At 37.9% G+C, this 25,678-nt stretch overlaps 1 protein-coding gene and 1 long non-coding RNA gene across 5 annotated transcripts in view; one reads left to right on the plus strand and one right to left on the minus strand.

Annotated features, from left to right (window-relative positions):
- Nucleotides 1-426: 426 nt before the first annotated feature.
- Nucleotides 427-21,013, plus strand: LOC117674396 (uncharacterized). Its single transcript, XR_004593837.3, has 3 exons — nucleotides 427-548; nucleotides 17,225-17,381; nucleotides 20,938-21,013. It is a non-coding gene; the product is annotated as an uncharacterized LOC117674396 (long non-coding RNA).
- BTBD3 (BTB domain containing 3) overlaps nucleotides 6,376-25,678 on the minus strand; it is a 31,094-nt gene continuing 11,791 nt past the window's right edge. For 2 of the 4 annotated variants that reach the window (XM_087882296.1, XM_034432382.3), the window contains 4 exons: nucleotides 20,778-21,096; nucleotides 20,205-20,295; nucleotides 19,345-19,463; nucleotides 6,376-13,289 (listed from right to left, as the gene is read on the minus strand). In XM_087882296.1, coding sequence (XP_087738422.1) covers nucleotides 12,257-13,289; nucleotides 19,345-19,463; nucleotides 20,205-20,295; nucleotides 20,778-20,920 — 1,386 coding nt within the window. In that variant the 5' untranslated portion in view covers nucleotides 20,921-21,096 and the 3' untranslated portion in view covers nucleotides 6,376-12,256. Of the gene's footprint in view, nucleotides 13,290-19,344; nucleotides 19,464-20,204; nucleotides 20,296-20,777; nucleotides 25,065-25,678 lie in introns of those variants that run through there. The other 2 variants (XM_087882294.1, XM_087882295.1) reach the window with 2 other exon arrangements.

The following is a 25,678-nucleotide window of genomic DNA, read 5'->3' on the forward strand; positions in this document are numbered from 1 at the left end:
ATATTATAAAATCTGCTTCATTCTGCCACCACAAAAGCTCAGAGTTGACTTTAATGGCCAAGGCAGGATGCCAGCATTTGTAAGAAGCCTACTAATCTAAAGGGGAGCATCAGCAAGTGGTTTTGTATGAATTTTTTGGTCTCATACACTACCTGTGGTTTCTATGGTTTCATCCCCAAACCCCCATAACTTTAACCTTAGGCTGTCTACTGTTGACCTCACCCATTCCTAAGAGGTCTGTAAGGAGTGTGCATAAGCGCACCAATGTGCCTACCGTCCCTGTCCTACTGTCCCCATTTATTTGTATCCATTTCCTGTATTTTATGTTTATATCTTTCCTTTACTCAGGAGCTATTCTGTAATCTGCTTAACAGTTTTTGCCAAGTTGGTACATTCTCAATGGAATTTCCACTGCCCACTCAGCATAAAAAGAACAATGGACTTTAAACAAAGAACAATGGAATCAGATCTGGGAGAATAGAGAAGCCGTTGCTCTACAGATATTGCTGAAATACAGCTTTGCACAGCCCTAGACAGTATGATCAATGGTATGTAATGCCGGAGTATAGAAATCGATGTACTGGGGATAAAATCTCTTCACCTACTCTAAGGATCAGATTTTCTGCCTATGTTCATTATACGGTTCCATGTTGAAAATGTAGCATCACATGAAAAGTTATAGATCCCTCCCACATCTGTGTTTGTTAAGATTGCTAGAAATATTAATATATCAGAAGGAACCATGGCTGCCTAAAATATTATAAATAGCTTGAAAGAAAAGAAACTTGGCCCAGAGTAGCTTTCAGATGAACCGTTCACATTTAGAGTAATACCTCTGCTATCTATGAGAGACAAACAGGTTTTCCCATTCCCCACCCTCCCTTTTAATGCTGGTTTGAAAGTGAGTGATTTGTTAGAAACGTGACACATTTAATGCATCCACTTGGGACTAGGCCCAAATGACAAAACAGCAAGAAGCAGTTAAAAGCTTCCCGTCTGTTGTCAAAGCCCTGTAATTTGCTGCCTTTCTCCAATCAAGGACTTCATTGACAAGGCCGGTTCCACTAATGACCTCGGAAAGAGCTTTTCATTCTGCCCCTTCCTTGGCTAATCTGCTTGGGTCTTAGCAGGAGCTTCCAAAGAGCAGGTGTCACCTGCCCACTTTTTCCAGAAGGAGGGCAAACAGATCTGTTTTGTTACCTCACACAGAGGCTTTGTTGGGCTGGCTAATTTCTCTTTTTTATTTATGCACATGTCCTTATCAGCCAGTGAGCATGTTCTTCTCCCTACCCTGCAAATGTTTATCTTCTCTCATCCAGTCTATTGGAACACCGAAATTAGAGGTGTAGAAAAGCTATTAATCCATCATTTCTACCCCATTTCAACATTGTTCCCCCAGGTATCTTTTTCTAATAGATTTCACTTTTAGTTCTCTGGGTGCAATTACTACTAGCTCCTTTCCCAGATCAAATTACTCTCTTTCTCTCTCATACTCTCTCACACACACACACCCGTTCATTTGATGCTTCATTTCAGTAAATTTGATTCCAAAAGGTGTGCTGGAAACAAGGCTGAAGCTGGTTAGCAATTTTGTTACTCTATATAATTTCTTTTCCACCTCACTGACATACAGTGCTAGATGGAAGAGATTGTTCCTAGCAGGAAGCATTACTCTCTTCCTTCTCTAGCATGATTGCCCTTGCTTTCCAACACCAAGGTGCCTTGTATAAAGGTGAAATTTGTTTCCTTTAGCAAGTACTTCCCTACCTGAGCCTAAGCTGAAATAAATCAAAACAGGGGACCTGATTGGTATAGCAACTTTCTCCTGCCTGTGAAATAAAGCATGATATACAGCCTCTCTGTTATCCTCTTCTTCTATGGCCTCTTTCTCAATAGTAGGTCAGTGATATCATTCGTCCAAGGGCTGAGGTGTCTAAAATTTATGTCAACATAAATGGCTCTGTTCTGACATCAGATCTCCAGTCAGTGATAAGGCTGGGAACGATCTCTAGCAGTGATGAAGTGTCAGTGATAAGGCCGGTGACTGGTCCAGTCCTTTCACTTTTAATCTGGGATACAGTAAGGGTAATAATCAGAGGTGGGTTTCAGCAGGTTCTGACCAGTTTTGGAGAACCGGTAGCAGAAATTTTGAGTAGTTCAGAGAACCGGTAGTAAAAATTCTGACTGGCCCCGCCCCCATCTATTCTCTGACTCCCAAGTCTCAGCTGATTGGGAGGAAATGGGGATTTTGCAGTAACTTTCCCCTGGATTGGGGAGGAAATGGAGATTTTACAGTATCCTTCCCCTGCCACGCCCACCAAGCCATGCCCACCAAGCCATGCCACACCCACCAAGCCACACCCACAGAACCGGTAGTAAAAAAATTTGAAACCCACCACTGGTAATAATGTGTGTAGATTCCCTTGGCTGTGTTTCCCTCCCCATCAAGCATCACCCCGATATGGAAACAAAATAGCTTTACTTGGTGAAATGGGTTGGAATTGCTATGGTAGCATTGCTTAGCTGATGTGGTGGAATATAGTCTGGCTTCCTAGGAAAGAGAGGCTGCTTTCCAGAGGGCCAAAAGATAGTGGAGCTTGGAAAGTTTGGCCAGCAGAAAGAGGGTAAAATGGCTCCTTCCTAGCTTTTTCCAAAATGTATCTGCAGTTATTCAAACAGTTGCTTTAGTCAGGCAAGATTCTGTCTATAGTGAAAAAACAACAAAAGGAAACTACTCGTAAGTCACTCCACTGTCGTTCTTAGTCCTGACATCCTTAGTCCTGACATCCTTAGTCCTGAAAGGAGGTTTTAACCACCTTTCAAATTTCCTGAGTAGCTGGCATTAGCATGGATTCTGCTTCCCGCTGCACACTTTCTCCACTCCATTAGCCTGTCAGCTGGGCTATTTTAGGACATAATCTTTCAAATGATCACCATACCTCCCCCCACAATCACTAGCATGGTAGAAAGGCTGTGGTGTGAAACAGCAGGTGAACTTTCTTCTGTTTCATCCCGTGTCTCTCCACTAGGATGTTCCAATATCCTTGCCTACCAAAAATTCTCCTCTTGGGGAGGCTTCTTGTAATGAAAGATTTGATCACTAAAAAAATTGGTTTGGACAGGTATGTAGACTTTATGGCAACAGCTTGTCTGTCTGGTGCAAAGGCTATGGACATCACAAGTCATCTAGGTATGTTTGTAGTGTAGAGTACTGGGGGAGGACAATTGTGGTGCACATTGGCACCACTGATATTAAGTCTAAGATTTCTCAAGTAGTATTCTCAAAAATGCTTTTCTGTTTATCAGAAAAGTCAGGTATGGGAGAAACAGGGTTGTCAATTCTTGGATGAAATGGTGGTACCAGCAGAGATGGGTTTCAGCAGGTTCTGATCAGTTCTGGAGAACCGGTAGTGGAAATTTTGAGTAGTTCGGAGAACCGGTAGTAAAGATTTTCACTGGCCCCACCCCTATCTATTCTCTACCTCCCAAGTCCCAGCTGATCGGGAGGAAATGGGGATTTTGCAGTAACCTTCCCCTGGATTGGGGAGGGAATGGAGATTTTACAGTATCCTTCTCCTGGAGTGGGAATGGAGATGTTACAGTATCCTTCTCCTGCCACGCCCATCAAACCACGCCCACCAAGCCATGCCATGCCCACCAAGCCACACCCACAGAACCAGTAGTAAAAAATGTTGAAACCCACCACTGGGTACCAGGATGGGGGTTCAAGTTTATTAGAAAAACATTCCAGGGCATGCCAGCTCTGTAGGCCTCTGGTGCTTAACAATAAAAAGGTTACAAAGCAGCTTTTATACTGAACTTGGTGGGACAGTCAATCAGAAGTTTCAACTAGTACTTCCTATATGAATATTCCTCTGGTTTGGGAATACTCATCCCTTAAGGATAAATGGAAAAGATTTGGGAGAGTGGGTCCTAAAGGAAATAAATATATCCATAATGACCAGTGCATGGTAGGAAAGTAATACTGGACTAAGGGAATAACAGATGGGTTAGCAGAAGGAACCGTAGGAACAGAATTATATACTAGTACCTGTATGTTAATGATAGAAATCTGAGTAAAAATGAGAATATTTATTAAGAATAGTGAAAGTTTTCTAGATACAAGCTACAGAAAGAATAGGGATGAGTCCACGGGGTAGCATTATGTTACAGAGGAGATCCAATCAAATGGAAGGTATGGAAAAACAAGGCAACTGATAAGATTGGAAGACAGAATGCAATAGTTGAGTTTATTTAGATGAAAGATGTTTAGGAAGCAACTTGAATTTATAAGTATGCATAGTAAAGAAAGTGGTAGTTTTCTCCATCTCCCCTAATAATAGAACACCCAAGGATTAAATAATTGGCCACCCAATGAAATTAACTAGTAGAAGATTTAAGGAAATATTTTTTTCATATGGCAAATAATCAACCTGTGGCATATAATGCCCAAAAAACAAGTTCCAAGAGAATTTTATCAATGACTGAGGTTGATGACTCAGAGTTAGGGGGGTCTCTATAATAGGAATACTGATGCCACAATGTAACAGCTGCTTTGATGTCTTATTTGTGGGTTTCCTACATGCAACTGGTAAACTACTGTAGCCTCAGCCTGTTTGAATGGGGCTGTTCTCATGGTTTTGTCACAGGTATTGTGGTTCATTCATATAAGTGTTGTGTCAAGAATAATATTCTTTTAAAACAATCCATATAAAGGTAAACTTAAATTGGTCCCAGAGCAGGTTGGTGATGGGACAAAGGAAACATCAGCAGGACATGTCTGTTAAAAAAGTTAGTATGAAACTTTTGGGTTGTCAGTTAGCAGTGTCAGGATGAAACACCCTCCCCTTTTTTCCCCGTTTGAGGACATTTTCCATAATGAAACTTTGTTATTTGTCCTAGTGCCTCAATAAAACTTCCTCTGAAGAGATCTTAATGCATTTCTGTTATTCCCTTGAGTATCTTATAAAAGCACTTCTAGTCCCCAATTTTGACAATTTTGTAAACCGTATTCTTCATTGCTTTGATTAGAAGAGCTACTTTCTGCACCATCGTTGGAAACAAGCAAATAAAGCAGCAATAAACCATGTCGTGTCTAATATCCCCAAATCACTGATATTTTAGCAACAAAGTAGTAGAATTTTTGGTAATGTGATGTTTGTGTCAAGATAGAAAAATGGAAATGTGAAACATCTGGACTGTGAAATACTTCAGCTTCCATCTTTAAATCCTATGATTCTTTCACGTTCATCAAGTGGCCAAAATGTGGCGGTGCCAGTTTCCAGAAATGCTACCAAATAAATGGAAGTTGTTCAGTGATCTGCTAATAGTCAGGAGACTAAGTCACAAATCCCAACTTTTATAGTAAAGGGTGAACAATAGCGGGTAGATCTATTAGGCTTGTGATGGGCAAAAATACCGGTAGTAAATTATTTTGGCAGGAAAGCAAGGACTGCAGTCAGTTTTGTGATGATGCAAAATGGATTGAAAATTGTGTTTCTGGGCAGCACTTGGAATTTCTGGGGCTTGGTAAGAATGTCTTCTTTAAAAAATAAAAACACCATTCCTACCCCAATCCCCATATTATCACCAGTTTTCAGTTTCATGCTTGCTTCCTGTCTCAATATGATAGGAAAGCGACATTCAGTGGAGTAGTTATAAAATGGGCCAGGGTTTGCAAATTGCTCATTTCTACTGTGATATGTTGAATTTAAAATGTCCCCAAGCATTTTCTCAGAAAGGGATTACATGCAAACCTGAAAATTTCAAAAAAAAAAAAAAAAAAAACCCTTAAGATCTGGTGCATATTCAATGCCAAATATAATATGGATGAAAATACCTTGAAAAAATTAAAGATACTGAAGCTTTTTTCTATGATACAAATATTGAAAGTGACATTATTGTAAATTAAAACAGCCCAAAGATGCATCCCAAAGATATGCAAGTGGGAGCTGCTAAGGTGTGCATGTGTTGAAGGTTGACTCTGCCTTCCATCCTTCTGAGGTCGGTAAAATGAGGGCCCAGATTGTTGGGGGCAAAATGTTGACTCTGTAAACTGCTTAGAGAGGGCTGTAAAACACTGTGAAGCGGTATATAAGTCTAAGTGCTATTGCTATTATCATCCTCTCCTCCTACATACAAGTTTTTCTTTCCTTGGGCTGTTCATCAAATGGATCTTGTGTAGAAAATTTGTAACCTACCACATCAGTAAGCGTTTTAGCGTTTCTTGAACCTGAAATGTCCCCTTGTGTACCCCTCATAAAGAAGGAATTCAAAACCAAACCAAAAGAAAAACTGGAGGGTGGGGGGGGGTTTTCCCTATTCAAAATTCCATTTATTCATTTAAGAAGGTTCAGAAGCATGCTGAAAACAGTGTAAGAACCAGTTTCATTTTTATTTTTCTCTCAAATGTGATTATACACATTCATGTGTCTACTAAAATTCTGCACTGTTACATTAAAGATACAGTACGGTAACATTCGATTTGAGGTACTTAGAATTTATAAATGTCCTTCATAAATAATGCCATCAGTTGCTATAGACAAGCACTGTTCCAAACACAAGTAGAACCAATCGTATCTGAAATAACGGAGTTTAAATTTTTCATTTTTAGAAAATAAACAACGGTGCAATAGGTACTGTAGAAATTAGAATTATTAGTTTAAATTATATGCAGATCAGCTCAAAATATATTACATTAGAAATCCAGTAATAACTTTCTTTCCCCGTTCAGTTCAGCTCTGCAAGATGATATTCAGAATAATTTCAATATTGTCTATATTTTTTCTAGATCTCTGGCTCTTTATAGATAAATATATTGGATGGCTCCAGAAGACTAAAGCAATATACAGGTAGTCCATGACTTACAACCATTTAATGATTATTTTAAGTTACGACAGCACTGAAAAAAGTGACTTATAATCGGTCCCGGTACTTATGACCGTGGTAGCATCCCTGCAGTCACATGACCAGAATTCAGGCACTTGTTAACCAGCATGTCTTTTAAGTGTGTCCCAGGATCATATGATCCCCATTTGTGGCCTTACCAGGGGCATCCAACAAGCAAAATCAATGGGGAAAGCCAAATTCACATAATGGTTTTGCAATTCACTTAATAATTGTGATTCGCTTAACAACCATGGCAAAAGAGATCATAAAATTGGCATGGCTGACCTAACAACCACTTTGCTTAAGGACAGAGTTCCATCCCCGATTCTGATTGTAAGTTGAAGACTACCTGTATTATAAATATATTATCCTAACAATTTAGGATATGAACTTTCTGTTAAGAGGCAAAGCCCTAATTTGGGGACAATTCTGTAAATCTATGGAGTTATTTCTGCTTTACAGTTTGATGCTGCAAATCTTCTCATTCTGTCCACAATCTACATAAGGTAACATAAATTGAGTTTACTGAATGCAATTTAGCTTGGATATTAACAGAGTAGAGGGTCAAAGTTAATATGCCTGATCCATTGCTGCTAGCAAAAACCAGATGATGGAAACATATTAAAGACCATACAGTTCAATAATAATGAAAAAAGACCTCTCTAGTTCAGAAACATATCCTGCATTCAAAAGAATACTAAATTGAGTGAAGTACAGGTAACTATATTTGTTTTATTCTATTTGGCAAGGAAAATGTAAGTACTCAAAGCTCTTTCCAAGTTGCTCCCTGGAAGGGAACAACAGACCAAAGGCTAGATAAATACAGTCCTAAAAGTCATATATCACCTTCATAATAACATTGCTATTTAAATAATTGAATCGTCTTTTAAATTTCACTGTATAACTACAGAACAAAATTTGAAAGTTTCTTCATTTGTAACATGCAAAGAAAATGTTGGCTTCCATCTGCTTTTTATGTGTTCAAGAGCCAACACACACACACACAGAGACACACAGAGCTCATTCCAGGTAGCTTTTTCCTGATCAATATATTAGTACTCAGACTCTTCGTTCTGATTTGACAGATACTTCAAGTAGTCATTTATCTTAACAGCCTCCCAAAGGAGATCTTCTCGGCCCTATTATGCCTTGCTATTAGACTGGTAGTGAAGTCAATTTTTATTCCAAGCTTTTACAAAATACCTCTTTAAAGCTGTTATTAACTGCAGCTACTACCTTTTAGTTTTTTAATTCTGATTTTCTCAATATTTTCTAATATTTAATATGTGCTCTTTTAGAATTTAGAAAGACAGGTTATGTATGCTGAAAATAATGAGCTAACATTAGGAGTTATAACTGCAAAAACAACCCTCATGCAATACACACTATATAGTTGACTGCTTAAAGTTGCAGCTCAGCACACTTACCAAGGAATGATTCCTAGGGAAGCCAGAAAAATTGATGCCTGAACAGACATATATAGTATTGCATACAGGGGCACTGAACATCAGGAAAAAAATGCAAATATTTGGTGGTATAGATATGGTCACACACTACTGCAGAGATTTCTTCTCTTATTCAAGGATCTTGTGAAATTCATTGTTTTTAGTTTTCATAGTTGTAGAGAAAAAGTATAAATACCTTTCCAGTATTCATCCTTGAAAATAAGTCATTTCAAGACAAAAAGCAACGTGAGAATTGGAAATCAAATTCAATACATTTAAAATTCTGAACCCATATCATTTCCCCCAAATTTGGGAAATCTTACTTGGAGATCTGCCCACTGTTCCATCTATTTCTCAGGAGTAATTATTTGATTTTACTGTGAAGTAGGACATGCATGTGGCTACCATTTTTGACACCCAGTGATACATTTTGGTTTCACTGGCATTGCGTTTGTGGAAAAGAGAAAACAATACATTGAAATGTAGGGAAGAACTTAAAGATAATTTAGGATCACACTATTATATGAGAACTATTTATAAAGGTAAGTTAGATATTTACCCATATTTATTCTGGCAAACTGTCTACTTGTGGAAAAAAAAAACAAAGAAGGAAAAATTCAATACATGGGTCTGTGGCCCTAAAAAAAGGAAGCTGAGCAATCTGGTGCCAGAGACAATTCATTTCTCTCTTCAGGAATGATTGTGATTATACTAATTCCAGTTTCATTGTTCATCATCTACAAATATTTACCATCAATACATATTTTCCAGAATATAACTGAGACCTTTGAAACACCATGTGCTTCAGAGGGGTAAAGCTAAAAGTAGCAGTGTACATCTGCCATCTAGAGGCTGAAAGGGCACAGGGCAACTGATGTGACCTATGTCTGGAAACTGGATTCATTTCACCTTAAGGTAATGCCATCAGTCTTCCTTAAATAAATGTCATTCATGGTGTTTTTATTTGGCATATCTGAAACATGTAAAATTAATCGGGTTAGGGAAAAAAAAATAACTTAAGAGAGGAGCATTTTCTCCCAAACAAATTATCCAGATGCTTTTATCTAGTACTTCCTACAAGGACCTCGGGCAATATGTATGGTTTACCCAACTATAGCCTCATGTTGATGTTATGATGAGAGTTAGATTGAGACTAGCTTTTTCCATAAGAAATCAGGAATATGGAGCAAATTTTATAACTGAAAAGAGCTTTGACCTCTGCTCACTCTAGTCTAAATCCAGTGCTTGATTCATACTTAAAAGTTGTGAGAATGTAATCCTTTACATTTCTTTGAAAAGCAACTCCATACCCTCTGAGAAATGTAAATAAGTATTTTTTTAAATACTATTATTTGTGATGGTAAAAATGTAGGAGACACAGGAGTAGCATTTGCTCTTAAGGACAGCTTCTGTTTTGTGGGTATATTTTTAATATACTGCATTGCTGAGAAACTGTTACTGCTAAATGTTCTCGTGTTCAAGTATTATTTGGGGCACCACAGATATTTAACGAAACCAGGAATCAGGATTTCAAGTCCCAAAATGTTTTAGGACTCCCAATGGTTGTGCTGGCCAGAGAATTTTGGACATTGTGGTTTGAATTCAATAAGAAACCACAAATTAGGAAAAGCTGTTGGAGACTGGAGGCATCCACAAAGATATTTGGTGGCATGGGACACGGGGGCAGAATGATGAAAGCAGTGTTGAATCATCATGATGGAAGCCCCACATGTTGTTATCTATACAAAAGCAGGAAAACTTGCAATGGGATCGTGTTTTTGTTATTTTACTGAAAACTTCAGATTCTCTGGATGCCTCAGAGTTAAAGCCACTATTCTAATAACTAGGACAATAAAATGTTGTGCTAAGGAGCTACACTGTAGCGAGATGCACTTATATTTACTTGTAAACAGAAAACTGGGACAAATCTATTTCAGACTAATACTTAAGTTATTTTCTAGACTGAAACACATAGGGGTTGCTTTTTTGAGGCAGTGTCTCCTATTTCACAAACATGGTATTCACCTATACTTTTATCATCTCTCTTTTTTTTAAAGCTACCTGCCAACCTGAACCTTTTCTTGTTAGAAATGCAGATATTCCAACCAATTTTTTAAAAAATCTGGAAAAGGAAAGCTTTGACTGACAATTGAGAAATCTCCAAAAGTTAGGCAAGGAATATTTGTCACAAATATTCCAGATTCTGCAGGGTTCCCAGTTCCAGGTTGCAAAAATCTCACTTGGTATTTTTGTTTGCTGCATTTGCATGGCATTTTGCAGCCCAAATTTGATAGTCTTATTGTGATCTGTATATAACAAAGCAGTAATTTATACTTGTGCTAAAAAGTATACTTCTGTAGTCAAAGAGAAAACTACAAACAGATTCACAAGCAATCTTAATGGTCACATTTACACTTAATGATAAGCTAAAAAAAATTAGTTTGTTGAAGTCATAGGGTCTGATAAGTTAAACAAATATTATTTTGTATGAGCCTGGCAAATTTCAAATCCCTTCAATAATTCTGCTGCAACCTGTGTTAAATTACAAATACCAGGAATCCCTGGCTGGAGACAGTGAAAACTATAGGATGTGGAGGAAATCAGATGAGAAAAAAAATTAACATCTAGAAATTTGGGATATGTTTCAAAATTTATAATTGGGTGAATATTCATATTCTAACCAAACTGCATAATGTCCAGTCTACTTGCTCATTCAAAAACAGAGCTTTCAAACCTACTTGCTTCTACTGTTTAAATGCCCCACTAGTTAGTTTAATATGTGAAGCATTAAATAATATCTGTATTTTTACTACTTGGAAAAAAACCACGTATCTTTAAAATGGTATGTGGGCAAATAAAATTCACAAAACTCATTATTTGCTTTTTTGCTACACATTTTCTGACACTGGAAATCTAATAGACTTTATTAAATAAAATGTAGTTACTTTCCCTTGAAAAGAAAAGTAACTATCAGAGAGATTTTGTAATAGTGTAAATGCCATTATATAATACTTCAGAGTAGGTTCCCCTTGTATGAAAGGCTTTAGTTGCCATCATTCCTGTCCTGAATGTACTCTGACGATAGTAGGAACTTCACTAATACATCTGGAAGGCTACCAACTAGGGAAGGCTTCCCAGAAGTAATCCTTGGCAATCAAAAATGCATGAATGTATTTTAAATATCAACAGTTTCCTTGAAAAAGAGCTTTCTAAAAAAAAAAAAAAAAGGTTAAGGTTAATTAAAAAGCAACTGTCCCCAAAAACCTGAGTTTTTGCTGTTGTCTTCCATAACATAAGCTAAATACGAAATGCCAGTATTTGCAAAGCAATTCAGGGCAAATCACATTTTATATATTTTCCAATCAGTTGCTATGGCCTTCAAATGGTTGGCATTTGAAGACCTCCTATGTTCCCTCTAGAAAACCTCAGCCCAGGCGTGGTGATGCTGCAGCTAAACCAGCCTCAATTCTAAGTTTGAGTCGCATCCAAATGGCAAAAGACTAAAGACACTTTTAATTCTGAGGTGTTGAAGAAGCCTACTGTATGGAGGAGCAAAAATAAATAAATCATAAATCAAAATGACAGGAAATAGCAGCAAAGTAGAGACCAGACAAGTTATGTCCCTTGACACACACTGCATGGGAAAAAAATGACAACTTTCTTCACTAATAAGGCATTCCATCTGTGCTAAAGCCGAAAATCTTTAACACTTAATTTGTTAGTTTGATCTTGGGAGCATGTAGTAGAAGAAATACATGTAGACAATAAAAAGTACAGCAAGAGTTAAAACTGTTCACTGCATTTAGGAGTGTCCTAATTGAACTGACCATATATATCTGCGGACAACAAGCTAAGCATGAAATTGGCCTGAACCAGACACAATACATCATAAAATCAGAGTGTTCTGCGAACCCACCTTTCCTTCAAGCATAAAAAATAAGTTCTGGAATTTGCCCTCCCTGAACCCCAGTGCCATTGGTGCTGTCTGAAGAACACTGGAATTGCACAGTCACTTTGCCACATTGGACTTCTGTCATTCCTTCTTGCCCAAAATAGCTGAGTTCATTACCATCCAAAATCACACTAGCCGTATAAAAGGTATCTGGTTCGATTTGCACTGGATACTCAAACCACACGGGGAAAGTATTGCTAGATCCATCTGAGAAATACTTGCTTAAGTTTTGTCCAAGGATAACGCCTTGCCGCTTGAGTTCAATCTTAGCACTGTATTCTGCTGATCCACAGCTGGAGCCATAGAGTCCAAACCCAGCAATGAAAACTCTCTTGTCAACAGCAAACTGGATGCTGTCGCACCGGCCCCTGTAGCGCCACTGGTTGCTGCGGTAGGCACATGACTGGAAGCGATGACAGCGCTGAGGGACCAGGCCTTTGCGGGCATTGCTCACAAACTGCAGCTCTGGTTTCTTGGCAGCTGTGTACCAAAGGAAGATATCGTTTGTTTCACTGAGGGTCAGAAGACCAGATTGAGCAGCCCCATTGGCGAAGTCATCTAGGGCCATGGTGGGTATGCGAATGAGATAGAGCGCCTTCCCAAGTACTTTGCGCTTATTTTCAATGCTAGGAGGTAACTCTTGCCGTTGACACTCCATTTCAGCCCAATTGAGGGCAGCTTCAAAAACCACAATCTCTTTGGCATTCAGGGTCTCCCTTTGGAGAATGCTTTCAAGGGTTTGGAAGTCAATGTCACAGAAGCCTTCCGATTTCAGAGCCAGCTCGGCCTGTGCATCGATCACCTCCCAGCAACGCTCAGTCAAGTCTGGTTCCTCAAATAAGCAGCTCTGGGAAAGCAACACACAAGCGTTTTTTGCACTCAGGCTTGTCTCTAGGAAATTCACACAGGCCCGGGCGAGATGAGGAACAATGTACTTCTTGGCGGCATAAAGAGTTGCTAGAACCGTATCAGCAGCCAGGTCAATTTCATCACAATATATGTATCTGTAATAAATAAATATACACGTCATTCTAATATTTTAGCAGATGGGAGGGGGGATAACATTTTCCTACAATACTGAAAATAGAACACTAATGTATTCTGGGAAACACTTCCCTCAATCGCAACTTGTACACAACAATTTAGGTTGCTGACCAAATAACATCCATATTTAACAAATTCTTTATCCTCAAAACTTGTATGTAAGTGTAGGATAATTTACAATCTATTTTACAAATCACCAGTAGAAGGCAAACTTTAAACTTTTCTTTTTTTCTTCCACAATACTGTCATACATTGTTGGCTTGCATACATTTGAGTGATGATTCTTTTTTATGATTAAACTCATTTAGGCAGCAGCCATGACTTGCTTTAAAAAATGACATAATGAATTTAAATTATGATGTCGTTTCACAAATCGAAGTGTGAGTTAACAGGAGCTTCTAATTACATCCTTAGCCACAATCTGATCCTGCTTTCTTTGCACCTCACCCTCGCATTGTGCTTAGGCACAGAGGAATGAAACAAATGCAGTTGGAAAACGAAACTAATCTCCTGTTTAATTCTGACTGAGCTAACCAAGTTTATTTAACAAGCCCATCTCCCTAGCGTCAAATGGTGGAAAATTTAAAGGGAACACCTAATTGGTCTATTTACTGCATATATATAACTTGATCCACCATAGCAGCTATTATTTTTGGTGAAATAGTTTGGCAGTGTCCACAATGTTAAATTGTCATTGTGGCCAGTTATATCATATACAGCAGATTTTGCAGAGCATATTTTATATGCCTTACAAATGAGCATATAATTCTCAGGATAGTTAAGAACCTGTCAGATTTAAAAAACAGAAACAAAAAACCCACATGCGTTTATAGTGTTGCACGCCTACATGGATGCACTAGCTAATAGTAAAAAAGAGAGGATTTATGGTGATTTAGGTGGGATGGTTTTTTTTTTTTAATAACATGTAAGATTTATAAATTCTGATAGGAACAACATGTTTTAAGATGTTGTTCACAAATCTCCCCATGCACAGCTTCTTTTGTATGTCAGCCAATAAAGGTGGTTGTGAGCCAACCATTTGAAGACCATAGCAACTGACTAGAAAAAAGGATTCTCCCATTTAATATTACAAATCTTTTGTATCAATTTGGTGAACAATGCCATGGTTCTGTAACTTGCTCTGTGTAAATCTCTATATAATAGTTCATGGTTATAGTAATACACTATTTGACCCCCCAAAAATGACAATATGGGTTTAAGAAAATCCCCTACCTATCTAACAATAAACAACTATTTAGATGGTTTTAAAAAAAGAACTTTTTCAGTGCTGAATTTCTCCCTTTGTTAACCTTAGTTGCCAATTCCAGTTGAAACCAATCCCTCTGCCATAAGTCTGTGCACGTGATACTCTTATATACACATATGTATGTATGAAAGTATACGTGCCCAAATCCACATAACCTAAATAGGATAAAAAAATAAAATTGTATTAAATGAACTACAGGTGGGTTTGGGATTGCCATCACTAAGAAATGTGGATATAAAGCACATCAAGTGACTGCATCACTTAGTGACAATCCCAGTAGTCCCAGTTGCTATCTCAAGTCCAAGATGCGTGGGGGTTCATTCAGTGGGAAGCAGTGCTACAGGGAGTGGAGAAGCCCTGGAAAGCCCAGTAGGGGGAGGAGGAGGAGGATGTTGTGGCACCCTGCAAGTGCAGGAAGAAAATAGGTTAGAGGGCGCAGCACAAGTGCAGAAAGGCCACGGGATGGAAGGCATAGTGCAGCAGAGTGCAGGAGGTAGGATGTGCAAGTATAAAAAGGCCATGGGGTGGAGGGCATGATGTAGCATGAATGCAGGAAAACCCAGAGAAACTTACCAGAATGACTTGGGACTTTTCCTACCAGCTTCCCCATTGACTTTGCTTGTGGGGAAGCCAGCAGGGAAGGTTGCAAATGGCGATAACCATGATTCCTGCAAGGTTGTAATTGTGAGCCAGGCAGCCAAGTGCCCAGATTGCAATCATGTGACTGCAAGAGTGCAGAAAACCCCAGAGAATTCAGAGGAACAGTCATACATCATTTTTTCCCAGTACCGCTGTAATTTTGAATAATCTAATGGATGTTAGCCAAGGACTACTTGTAAAAACTAATTAAGCTCAAATAAGACGCGCCATTTCCAAAATCTACCTATATGAACTTGTCTCACGCAAACTGTTCTCACAAAAGGACATACACAAATTCCTCCAAAGAGGAAAATTCAGGATGGAGATCGGGTGAGAAGAAAAAGTCATTCTAGTGAAAAGGGATGGAGAAAGAAAGCAACAAAACTGGATGGAAAGAAGAAATGTGGGAAGAGGCATTTAATCAGGAAAGGAAGGAACCCTTGTCTAATTGTTCCAAAATGGCTAAATTCACTAAGGAAACAATCTTTCCAAAGCAGCACCTCCAGGTGATGTCTTGGATTACTTGTACCTCATACTAATTATTTTGTTTTCAGTATATTTTTATATTCTTAATATGTATCCCAATTCACAGATTTAATTATTTGAAAGGGAAAAAAAATATGACAAATCTGCTTGGATGGTACAAAGTCCATCAGAGAAACATTCCACTGCCTTTTCACTTCTCAATTAAGTTGCCGCTGGACATCCCAAGGAGGAGAAGAAGAGGAGAAAAAGATTTTGTTTTTACTTGCCACCAAAACCTCTGAGGACAGCACACTGATACACAGACCCATCTTTGCAATTTGCTAGTGGTAAAAGAGCTAAACAGCAAATGGTAATACAGCAAAATTATGCCAGTCCGGGTTATAAGGATCAATCCTGTCAAAGGACAATACAAATCAAGATTGGACTTGGTTTTGCTCTTGACAAAGACTGATTTGGCTTCTTCGGTGGATCACAGTTAATAGAAACACAGAGTTAACTTTCTTATGAATGCAGCCACCATGACAGAAACAACCTAATAAAAACTGCAGCTTTAATTCCCTGCTCAACCAATTAATAAACTAAAGCTCTGGCAGCTCCATAAATTTTCCACTATGGTAAATTACTGTGAAAGTTACACTGGGGGAAGGTGGTGGTGAAGGGAATTGATAACAATGTTCACCACCAACAAAAGATACTTCAGCCACTCAGTCATATGGATTGTTCTGCCACAAGACAATGCAAAGACCTCTGGCTTAGGTGGCTTTAAAAAGAGTAAACAGGTATTCAATACCTTTCTGTATTCTTAGTTGATTTAGTGGAAGCTTATTCGATTAATATTTCTGAATTCCAGGAGGAGTGGGAAGACAACAATAATTTCCTGAGTGACTGTCAAAATTGGCAAGACACTCAATTAATTTCTTCTCCTCCCCCATTAGATGTTTAATCTAGTAGAGTTCTTATAGCCCTTATTTTAGAACACTCAAGGAACAGTGTTGGGCTATCTCTGTCTTAACTGGCTTTTCTTCCTTGTAAATAAGTGCTTCAGAGACCTTGTTCTATCACTGTCTACATGCACATTTATGAGAAATGCTCCAATTTGCCCCCTCAGGGGGAAGTAGCTAGACTTGAAGAGATGGGGGGGGGGAGTGTATTCCCTAGTGAGCTGTGCTTCAAAGTACTTTGCTGTAAAGTACACTTTTTCTGGTGCTTGTCATTTTCTGACTTCCAAATCCAGCCATGGAGCTAAAAGGAACATGGCAATTTATTTGGAAGATATGAACAGACAGGGGATTCTTCTCTTTGCTATAGTTTTGATCTTAGCTTCGCACAATCTTCGCACAACGCAATCCATCGTTGAAGTGAAACATGGCCAGGCTGCGTATGTTTAAAATTGGCATTCAATAGACGTTCTGCCGATTAGAATGGATAAATTCCTTGTGTGTCCAATCATACTTGGCCAATAAAGAATTCTGTTCTATTTCTATTTCTATTCTATTCTAATAGTTACAGAAAAAGATGGGAGAATCTGGTGTTGAAATTTGCTTGAGCACTACTGATTTCCTAGTGGGAGAAAATGAAGACAACTATGCAACCTTTTAAACATTACTTGCTATCTGGAAGTGGGAAAAGTTTCAAAGTGCAGAGGAAATGCCAATTTCAGGTACGCTCTTATTAAAAAGAGTTCCACTCTTTTTTTTCCTGCTACTGGGCACTGATTGTTTATTCCTAGGGCAGTCCTAAACTCCATTGAATACTGATGCTGCTGTAACCTATACCACCAACCTAAGACTTTTCCAGAACACAAAGTCAATGAAGTAAAAGCCTGTTAAGGAAAGAGATTCACCTGAGTAGAAAGTGGAGCTTTCAGTTGAACATTCTTAAACATGGATTGTTATCTGCTAAAGATAATTAGAATGTGGTGAAGATGCCTCTTTGCTAGCTTTTGTTGATGGGGAGAGCTCTGCTGCTGGGAAGTCTCCCATTGCATCTGCAGAAAGAACCCACTGTAGCAAGCATAACACCATGAAATGAGGCATTCAGCATCTCTTTCTCCAAGACAGACTTGATTCAGGCCCCTCAGTTATGCCTGTAAAGAGCTGAGATTCCCTCTCTGTTACCCCCAATGACTGGGAAAATAGTAATAGTAATAATAATAATAATAAAAAGCCTGCCAAGCTGAAGCCTAGCAAAACTGCTCCTATACAAAATCAGTCTCATGATGGCTAGGAATTTTGAAAGTTGTAGTTCCCTAATGTATTTGCAGGGGCCCTGGTTTGGAAAAGCTGTTAACGTGCAATTCCGACTCGTGGAATTGTGTTTTATTGGACGAAAAAATGTATAAACCGTAGGTTTTTAGTACAGTACACATAAGAAATATAATCAAGAGCACCGTTGAAGATTCCTGAACAATCCTGAAATCTGCTATAGAAGTACAGTACACTAGGCACATATTAATGGTATTTCACCAAATACATTTCCTAATACTTGCAACATAGAGCATTATGGGGTTTTTGAAGTCAATCAAGCAGTACTCCAGTTTTACTGAAAACATAACTATCAAAAAGTTTACCTAAAGATATTTAGCTAAAGTTCATGCTTAATATCTAAATATATGGTAATGCTGGCAATCTTAGTAATTAAAATCTAACACTTATATTTAAATATTACAATCACAATCAACTTTGAGAATTCTCAATGTCGAGCCACATGTCATGACACAATGACATCTTATTGCTGGATATCCTGTTTTGTATAACTTCCTTTCATATTCCTCACACACTGTGTGGTAATGTTTTATTATCATCCAGACAATTTAATTAAGACAGTAACAGTTAAGAGATAGCTATCCAAAGTTGGGGGGCAGGGGGAATCCAACTCCCACATTATTAAGATGTAATATGGTTTTTTAAAAAATGAACCATAGCACAAATCAATAAATGTTTCTAAATAATAATAAATCTTTTCAGATACACCTTCTACTTGAATTTATGGAAAGCACAGTAAGAAAGCAACTTGTTTTTCTTTACATCCCACTCATTGCACAAGAGAAGCAAGCCAGATGGAGTGAAGAATCGCTAAAAAAAGAAAAATGCATGTTCTATCTTCAGTTCCATATTAAAATGCCTCAAATATATTTGGAGAAACCAATTGTTGTTAACATTTTAGATTTTATGCAGCCGTTAGGAAAAAATGCTATCATGATGAATTCATTTGACAGATTTATGAAATGACAATTGCACTGAAGAGGAATGGGAAAACACTGTGGGCTTTACTTAAAGTCGTAATGCAAACATTTTTATCAGGATATATATGAAATGATTGATTTGGATTTTCTTTTCATGTTTTTAAACTTATCATATATCTTCTTTTGTGTATAATGTATTAATAGTTTGCCCCAAAGTTGTAAGTGACATGCAAAATGTAGTGGGAGAAAGTGGGGGAGGCAGGGAAAATATAAATTTTGCATATTAAAAGTTTTAAAACTAACACAGGGACCATTTTTGGAGCGAAGATGGAGATATTTCTTTTTATAATGATACACAACTTTTTAACACTGACATTTCTAGAGCAAACTAATTCATTTCTAATTCATTTCCAGCAACTGAAGGAAGATGCTTGCTTACTTTAGCATAGCGAGGAAAGCAGGAGGCTCCACATCTGGGATACGGATTTCATCTTTATCCTCAGCAAGCTCTCCGTAAAACATTGCGTGGAACACAGAGCTTCCAACGGCTAAGACATACTGGTTTTTTTTTTCAACAAAAAGAAAATATCAGTTCAGGCTATTAAAAAAAAAGATATACTAGAGTGACATGTGTATTAAAAAAAGAAGGCCTAGTTGAAGGCAATTAAGGTTTTCACCATTCAAAACTAAGTAGGGGAATGCTGGGTTTTTCTTTTCATCTTAAGAAATAGTTCTTCAATATATCTATTGCTTTCCTAAAAGAGCTTAAGAAATTCATGCTGAGAGCCAAGCAGCTGTAGCATTTTGGAACAGGCTTCCGCATCTTGTGCCCTCCTTATCCGATGGGCTATGATTTCACTCACCTCTAGCTCCCATTATGAATTACTATTATTAGAATTGAAGTCCATTTTACAGCACTTAGAAGGTGCTTGGGCAAAGTAGGCTTATCAAACCCCACTCTTGCAGCAACCTTGGGTAAGACTATATCTCAGACTTTATCATAGGATTTTTGTAAGAATTAGAACTAGTTGTGGGGGAAAAGATGGTAGCAATCTGGAAGAACATCGGGATAGTGTCACAAATCACACATAAAATTCTGCAACAGATCTTCTACCAGTATTGCAAAAATGTGTTAACTAGAAAGGAAATTATTAGAACATTTCACAGGCAAAGTTATTTAACAGTATTTCTAAGTATACCAGTTCCAGGATTCAAGCCATTTATATGAATTTAAAGTAGGAATTGTAGATATTCCCCTCACACTCCCATGTCAGACCTGCTACTGCAGTTCTTGCTTACTTTGTGTCCTGGTAATCGCTGGGTCCCACCTGGTGGCCCAACCACAAAATGAACATCTGCCATCAAGTCGTTGTTGAACATCACTGCATTTCTATAAACAGAAGCAATATATTAATTGGGAGTGTTTAGCATCAAGCTTTATCTCCCAACACACGCAATTCATTTTGTTGGAAGCTCTTTAAAGGATTTCATTAAAAATCAAACTGAGAAAATTAAAAACAGAAAGCAATGATAATTAAATATTCCAAGGTTTAGTGTTTTTAAAATAAGGATTCCATTACAAAAAACTTTGGAAAAAACTTTCCTCAAAGTGAAAGTGCCAAGCTGTGCAAACATCTGAAAGTTAATACATAAAAAATACATTTTTTATGAGCACAAACAATTATGAGGTTAAAATGGCTTGCATGAGAATGTAATTTTCATTATCAAAAGACAAGAACTACACTGTTGGAAAGGAGAAACATTTCCCCTTTTCTCAGTTTTAATGAACGATCCTGTGCTAATAAAACATTTCATTGCATGCTGCTCCAGGACTTGTAAACTCAAGAAAGAAACAGAGCCAAACTTCCTTACCTTTCTCGGATGGTGGGATACAGCCCTTGCCAGTTGGGAGCTGGAATAATATTGTTGTTATTGATATTTTGCTGGTGATACTGCTGGACAGTAGTTGTGTTACTGTTAGCCGGTTTCTTTCGGGGGAAAATATCAGCAGCCATCTTTTTCTTCTTTTTAGTCTTCAAGGTAATGATTTCATAGCACACTGGAGGTAATTTGCTGTTGCTGCTGCTGCTGCCGCTGCCTCCGCCGCCACTGCTGCTGCTGCTACTGCTGCTGCTGCTGCTACTACTGTTTACCTTCTTCGAGCTTTTCTTGGACCTGTTCTTAACTGTCTCTGGAAGCATCAAGAAGAAGGTGAGACATTTCATGTTCTTTCCCTTGTCATCTACCATGAGTATCTCTGTCTGTGTAAGCAGAGAGCCTTACTTGGTAAACAGAGGGAGCAGAAGGTACAAATAAAAGAGCAGCAAAGCTGAGTGTGTGCTTCTTCTTCTTTTTTTTTTCCCCTCAGCAAAGACAAGGTGACCTTTTCCAGGGTGCTGAATAAGAGATCGGCTTTTAAGTTTGATCCAGGGCTTGACTGGTTAAACGTCTCCCCATTGTGATTCCCTTTTTCATTTGCTCGCCAGAGCTTTCTTTTTCCCCCCTTCTCTCTCTCTCTCCCCCCTCCTCCAAAGGTCTGGAGGCAGAATCACCTGAAACCGCTAGGCTGTGGCAAAGCAAGTAGAAGAGCAAAGATGTGTGCTGCCTGCTCGTCAGCTGCCTCAACTTGTGTGCTGAAGGGATCTGCACACAGGAGGCATTAGAGCCCTGCAGATGGAGCCAGACGAGCAGCATCCTAGCCCAATCGCTGAAGTCACCAATAACAATTGGACTAGCAGCACAGTGACACCTATTGTAGACGTACAGTGCCCAAATATTAAAGAGCCAGCTATCACAGTCGCACTTCGCATCGTTTTGAAAAGTAAGAAGCGACAGCACATGCAAATGCATGTGCGGTTTTATGTAATTGCTAAGCTAATGAATGTGACTTAATGCCTCGCGTGTGAGCAGGGAGGAAAATAATTTCAGAGAACAGCAGGATTCCGTGGTTTTTTTTTTTTTAAAAAAACCAAACACCAGAAAAATATTTTCAAGTAGATGCGATAAGCCAAATAATGCAGTGCTGATCCCCCCCGCGTTTCCCCCATAATTAAAATGGTTAAATGAAATTGGTATCCATGTGAAAGCCAATTAATTTGCAGCATAAAATGGACTGATACAATTTCAACGCTCTTTCTTCAAACGTAGTTTGTATTCCAGAGCTTTACCGAACAGAGATGAGGTCATCACATTAGTTTTTAACTCACTATGTTTTCTGCTAACAGTCTTTGACAGACATCTCAAATCACTAAGTACAGGCTAATTAGACAAAACTATGCCAAAGATAATTGCAAAGCTTCCATTGAAAAGTATCTACAAGTGTAGACCGAATACAAATAAATCAAATTATTTATATACAAATTGTTTAGAGAAAAAAAAATATTTCGTATACATGCAAACAGACCATATTTTTGAACTAATATAATTACACTTCCATTGGAATGTAATTGCTAAAGTGGTCCAGAACACAGAGAGTAGTAAGGAAATTATATAACCACTGAACAAATTACAGGATCTGCACAGATGGCCCACACTTTTAATCATTTCGCTTCCCTCAAATAACAGCAGCTTAACACTGTAAGATTTGGACTGCAGGAAGAGCTACTGTGCGTATTCAAGCCGAGGCAGAAGGACAGCATCTCCACATATAACAGGATGTCACGCAATCAGACCAAAGGAAGCCGCCATGTGGCTAAGTTAAGGACAGGTTCTGTTCCTGCAGTCAATGAGTCCTAGACACAGGAGATGGATTCTCATTGCAGCATATGCTTCATTGTATTTTAATTTCTCTCTGTAATGTATCACTGAATGGAGGAAGCATACAAAGAGATAAAACGCTATTGTTAAATAATCAGCTTTGCTGTATGGAATTAAAACTAGAAGAGGGGAAAAACTAGATGGAGGAATGGCGTTTGAACAAACAGCCCCTTGGTTTCCATTAAGGGCTAGCTGTTTTACTTTTAGCATCTTAATGCTACAGTATTTATTTACATAAATACAATATCTTACATTTCAAGTATGAACCTGTACAGGTAGTCCTCGACTTACAACAGTTCGTTTAGTGACCATCCAAAGTTACAACGGCAGTGAAAAAAGTGACTTCTGACTGTTTTTCATACCTAGCACCATTGCAGCATCTCCATGATCATGTGGTCAAACTTCAGACGCTTGGCAACTGACTCTTATTTCTGATAGTTGCAGTGTCCCGAGGTCATGCGATAACTTTTTGCGACCTTCTGACCAAACAAAGTCAGTGGGGAAGTCAGATTCATTTAACAATTGTGTTACGAACTTAACAACTCCAATGATTCACTTAACATCCGTGGCAAGTATAGACATAAAATGGGGCAAAACTCACTTAACAACTGTCTCACTTAGTAACAAATTTTGGGCTCAGTTGTGGTCATAAGTCGAGGACTACCTGCATTATGTGCTTGGACAATCCTATAAGCCATCTTGGCCATGAGCTGTAACTACCTAGTTAATGTAATGATCTACTTGGATACATGATGGTCAACTCAATATCAAAATATCATACAAATTAAATGGAAAAAGTACCTTTTGTTTGCTACTTATAATGTCAAGCAACAAGAAAAAATGTTTTGCCTATTACTGCTGTAGTGTTTTTTTTAATATGTATTTCATTAATCACTTCAATAATTTAAATTAGAGAACAAAAGCAAGGACATAATGCATCACTACATATAGATTGCAAATACAATTATCCATAATCCTACAGATCTACATAATATTAGAATGAAAATCTACCTTCCTGCTATAGCAGAAAAGTGCAGAATATACTAAGCAATGGGTAATAGGATGTCTGTTTTCATTAACAGACTACTCTTAACTATAGAGTTCAAGATTTTGGACAATGTCCTTATATTCTTAAAAGATCAGTTATATTATGAGAGTGAGCAATGATGATATTCACAGTCCTGTACATACTGGTTGCCAAGTGCCTGAATTCTGATCACATGACAAGGATGTGAAAAATGATCGTAAGTCACTTTTTTCAGTGCTGTTGTAACTTCAAATGGTCAATAAACAAATAGTTGTTAGTTGAAGACTACCTGTACCACATTTAGAAGAGAATATAGATTGGACATATTTTGTTAGCAATTGATATCACTATCCATTCCATAAATATAAAATGTTAATTTATTAAATTAAATCCTTTTTAGGGTGATAGATGCAATATTAAGAAAATGTACATCTGTTGTGTTTATAATATTGTTGTTGTGGGGAAAATAGGAGGAGGAAGGGTACATTCACCACCTTGAGTTATTTGTAAAGTAAAAAAGGTGGGATAAAACTCTAATAAATAAATAAGATTACAAACAGTGAATGGAATCACAACAGTGTCTCTCTTCTAAACTGAAATTTAATCCTACTAAGATAAGAAATTCTTTCAGTTAGCAGAGTAACCAATCTAGAAATAGTAAGAGGATATTCCCCTTGAGAACATGGATTTTTCACTTGGAATACTCTTGGATTCAGCTTTGACACCCAATGTCAAAAACACTTCAGTCATTACAGATATAGGGCAGATCTTGCTATGGTAGAACATACACAAGCTACATGTCAACGTTGTACACACTACATTGATTTACTCTAAAATTCAGTTCAATGTGTTTTATTGATTGGCGTGGGGTCTCAGGAACATGTCAGTAACATGTTCCCAGGCCCAATTCAAAGTGCTAGTTATGACCTTTGAAACCTCATATGTTTTAAGATGAAGGATCTTGAAGTATCATTTTTCGTAAATGATTCTGCCAAATATTAAGAGGATTTCATGTTACAACAAAAAAAGTGCTTTTTGTTTGTACTGTCAAAACTCTACAATTCCGTATCTGAAAGTCTGTCCTTCCTTTTTTGAATTTCTGCCATCATAGCCTATGATCTTTTCGTTCAGAATTTATTTTCTTTTGGAAGCAGGGAGTGAATATTTTTAAAATAAATTTGTTTTCCCATTAGTACTAGATTTAAGATTCACTAAATGTGTTTTATTGATCCCCTATTTTTTCAATCATTTAACTTCAACTACTTTCAAAACTTTCATCTTATATTCTTCTACATTAAAAAGATGATGTATTTCTAAAAGGCTTTGCATACTAAGTGTAAAATAACTACCTACTGATTTCTCTAATCAATATCTTTTGATGTGTTTCTACTCTTTATAAGTTTCCAGCCAGTATGGATGCTTTTTTTCTTCATTCTCCCAAAGGTGCTTTTTCCAGAGGCAACTGGACTTCCTTCTTTTTCTTAGAAGATGTTCTGCTTCTCATCCAAGAAGCTTCTTCAGCTCTGACTGGATGGTGGAGAATGGAAGGATTTATATTCTTTGCAGACAGCTGGTCATTTGCATCAGCTGTTGCAAGGTATATAAATCCTTCCATTCTCCACCATTCAGTCAGAGCTGAAGAAGCTTCTTGGATGGGAAGCAAAATGCCTTCTAAGAAAAAGAAAGTCCAGTTGCCTCTGGAAAAAGCACCTTTGGGACAACCATGACCTGAATAACTGAGAATCTCCATCAACATTTTTCTTAATTCTGTATTTCAGTCTGACATCTAAAATAATCTGAGTTTATATGATAGGTTAGAATTTCCTCTATTCATCCTGACTATTCATCTAGTGTTGTTCTGTATTAGTTCCCATACTGTTCCCTTTTTTTTCTGAACAGGTCCATTCCTCTCTCTCTTTTTTTTTAAAAATTTGATTTATATGCCGCCCTTCTCCGGAGACTCAGGGCGGTTTACAACGCGTTAAGCAAT

This window comes from Pantherophis guttatus, chromosome 1 (assembly GCF_059756535.1).
Source record: "Pantherophis guttatus breed Tessera chromosome 1, ASM5975653v1, whole genome shotgun sequence".
NCBI lineage: Eukaryota > Metazoa > Chordata > Lepidosauria > Squamata > Colubridae > Pantherophis > Pantherophis guttatus.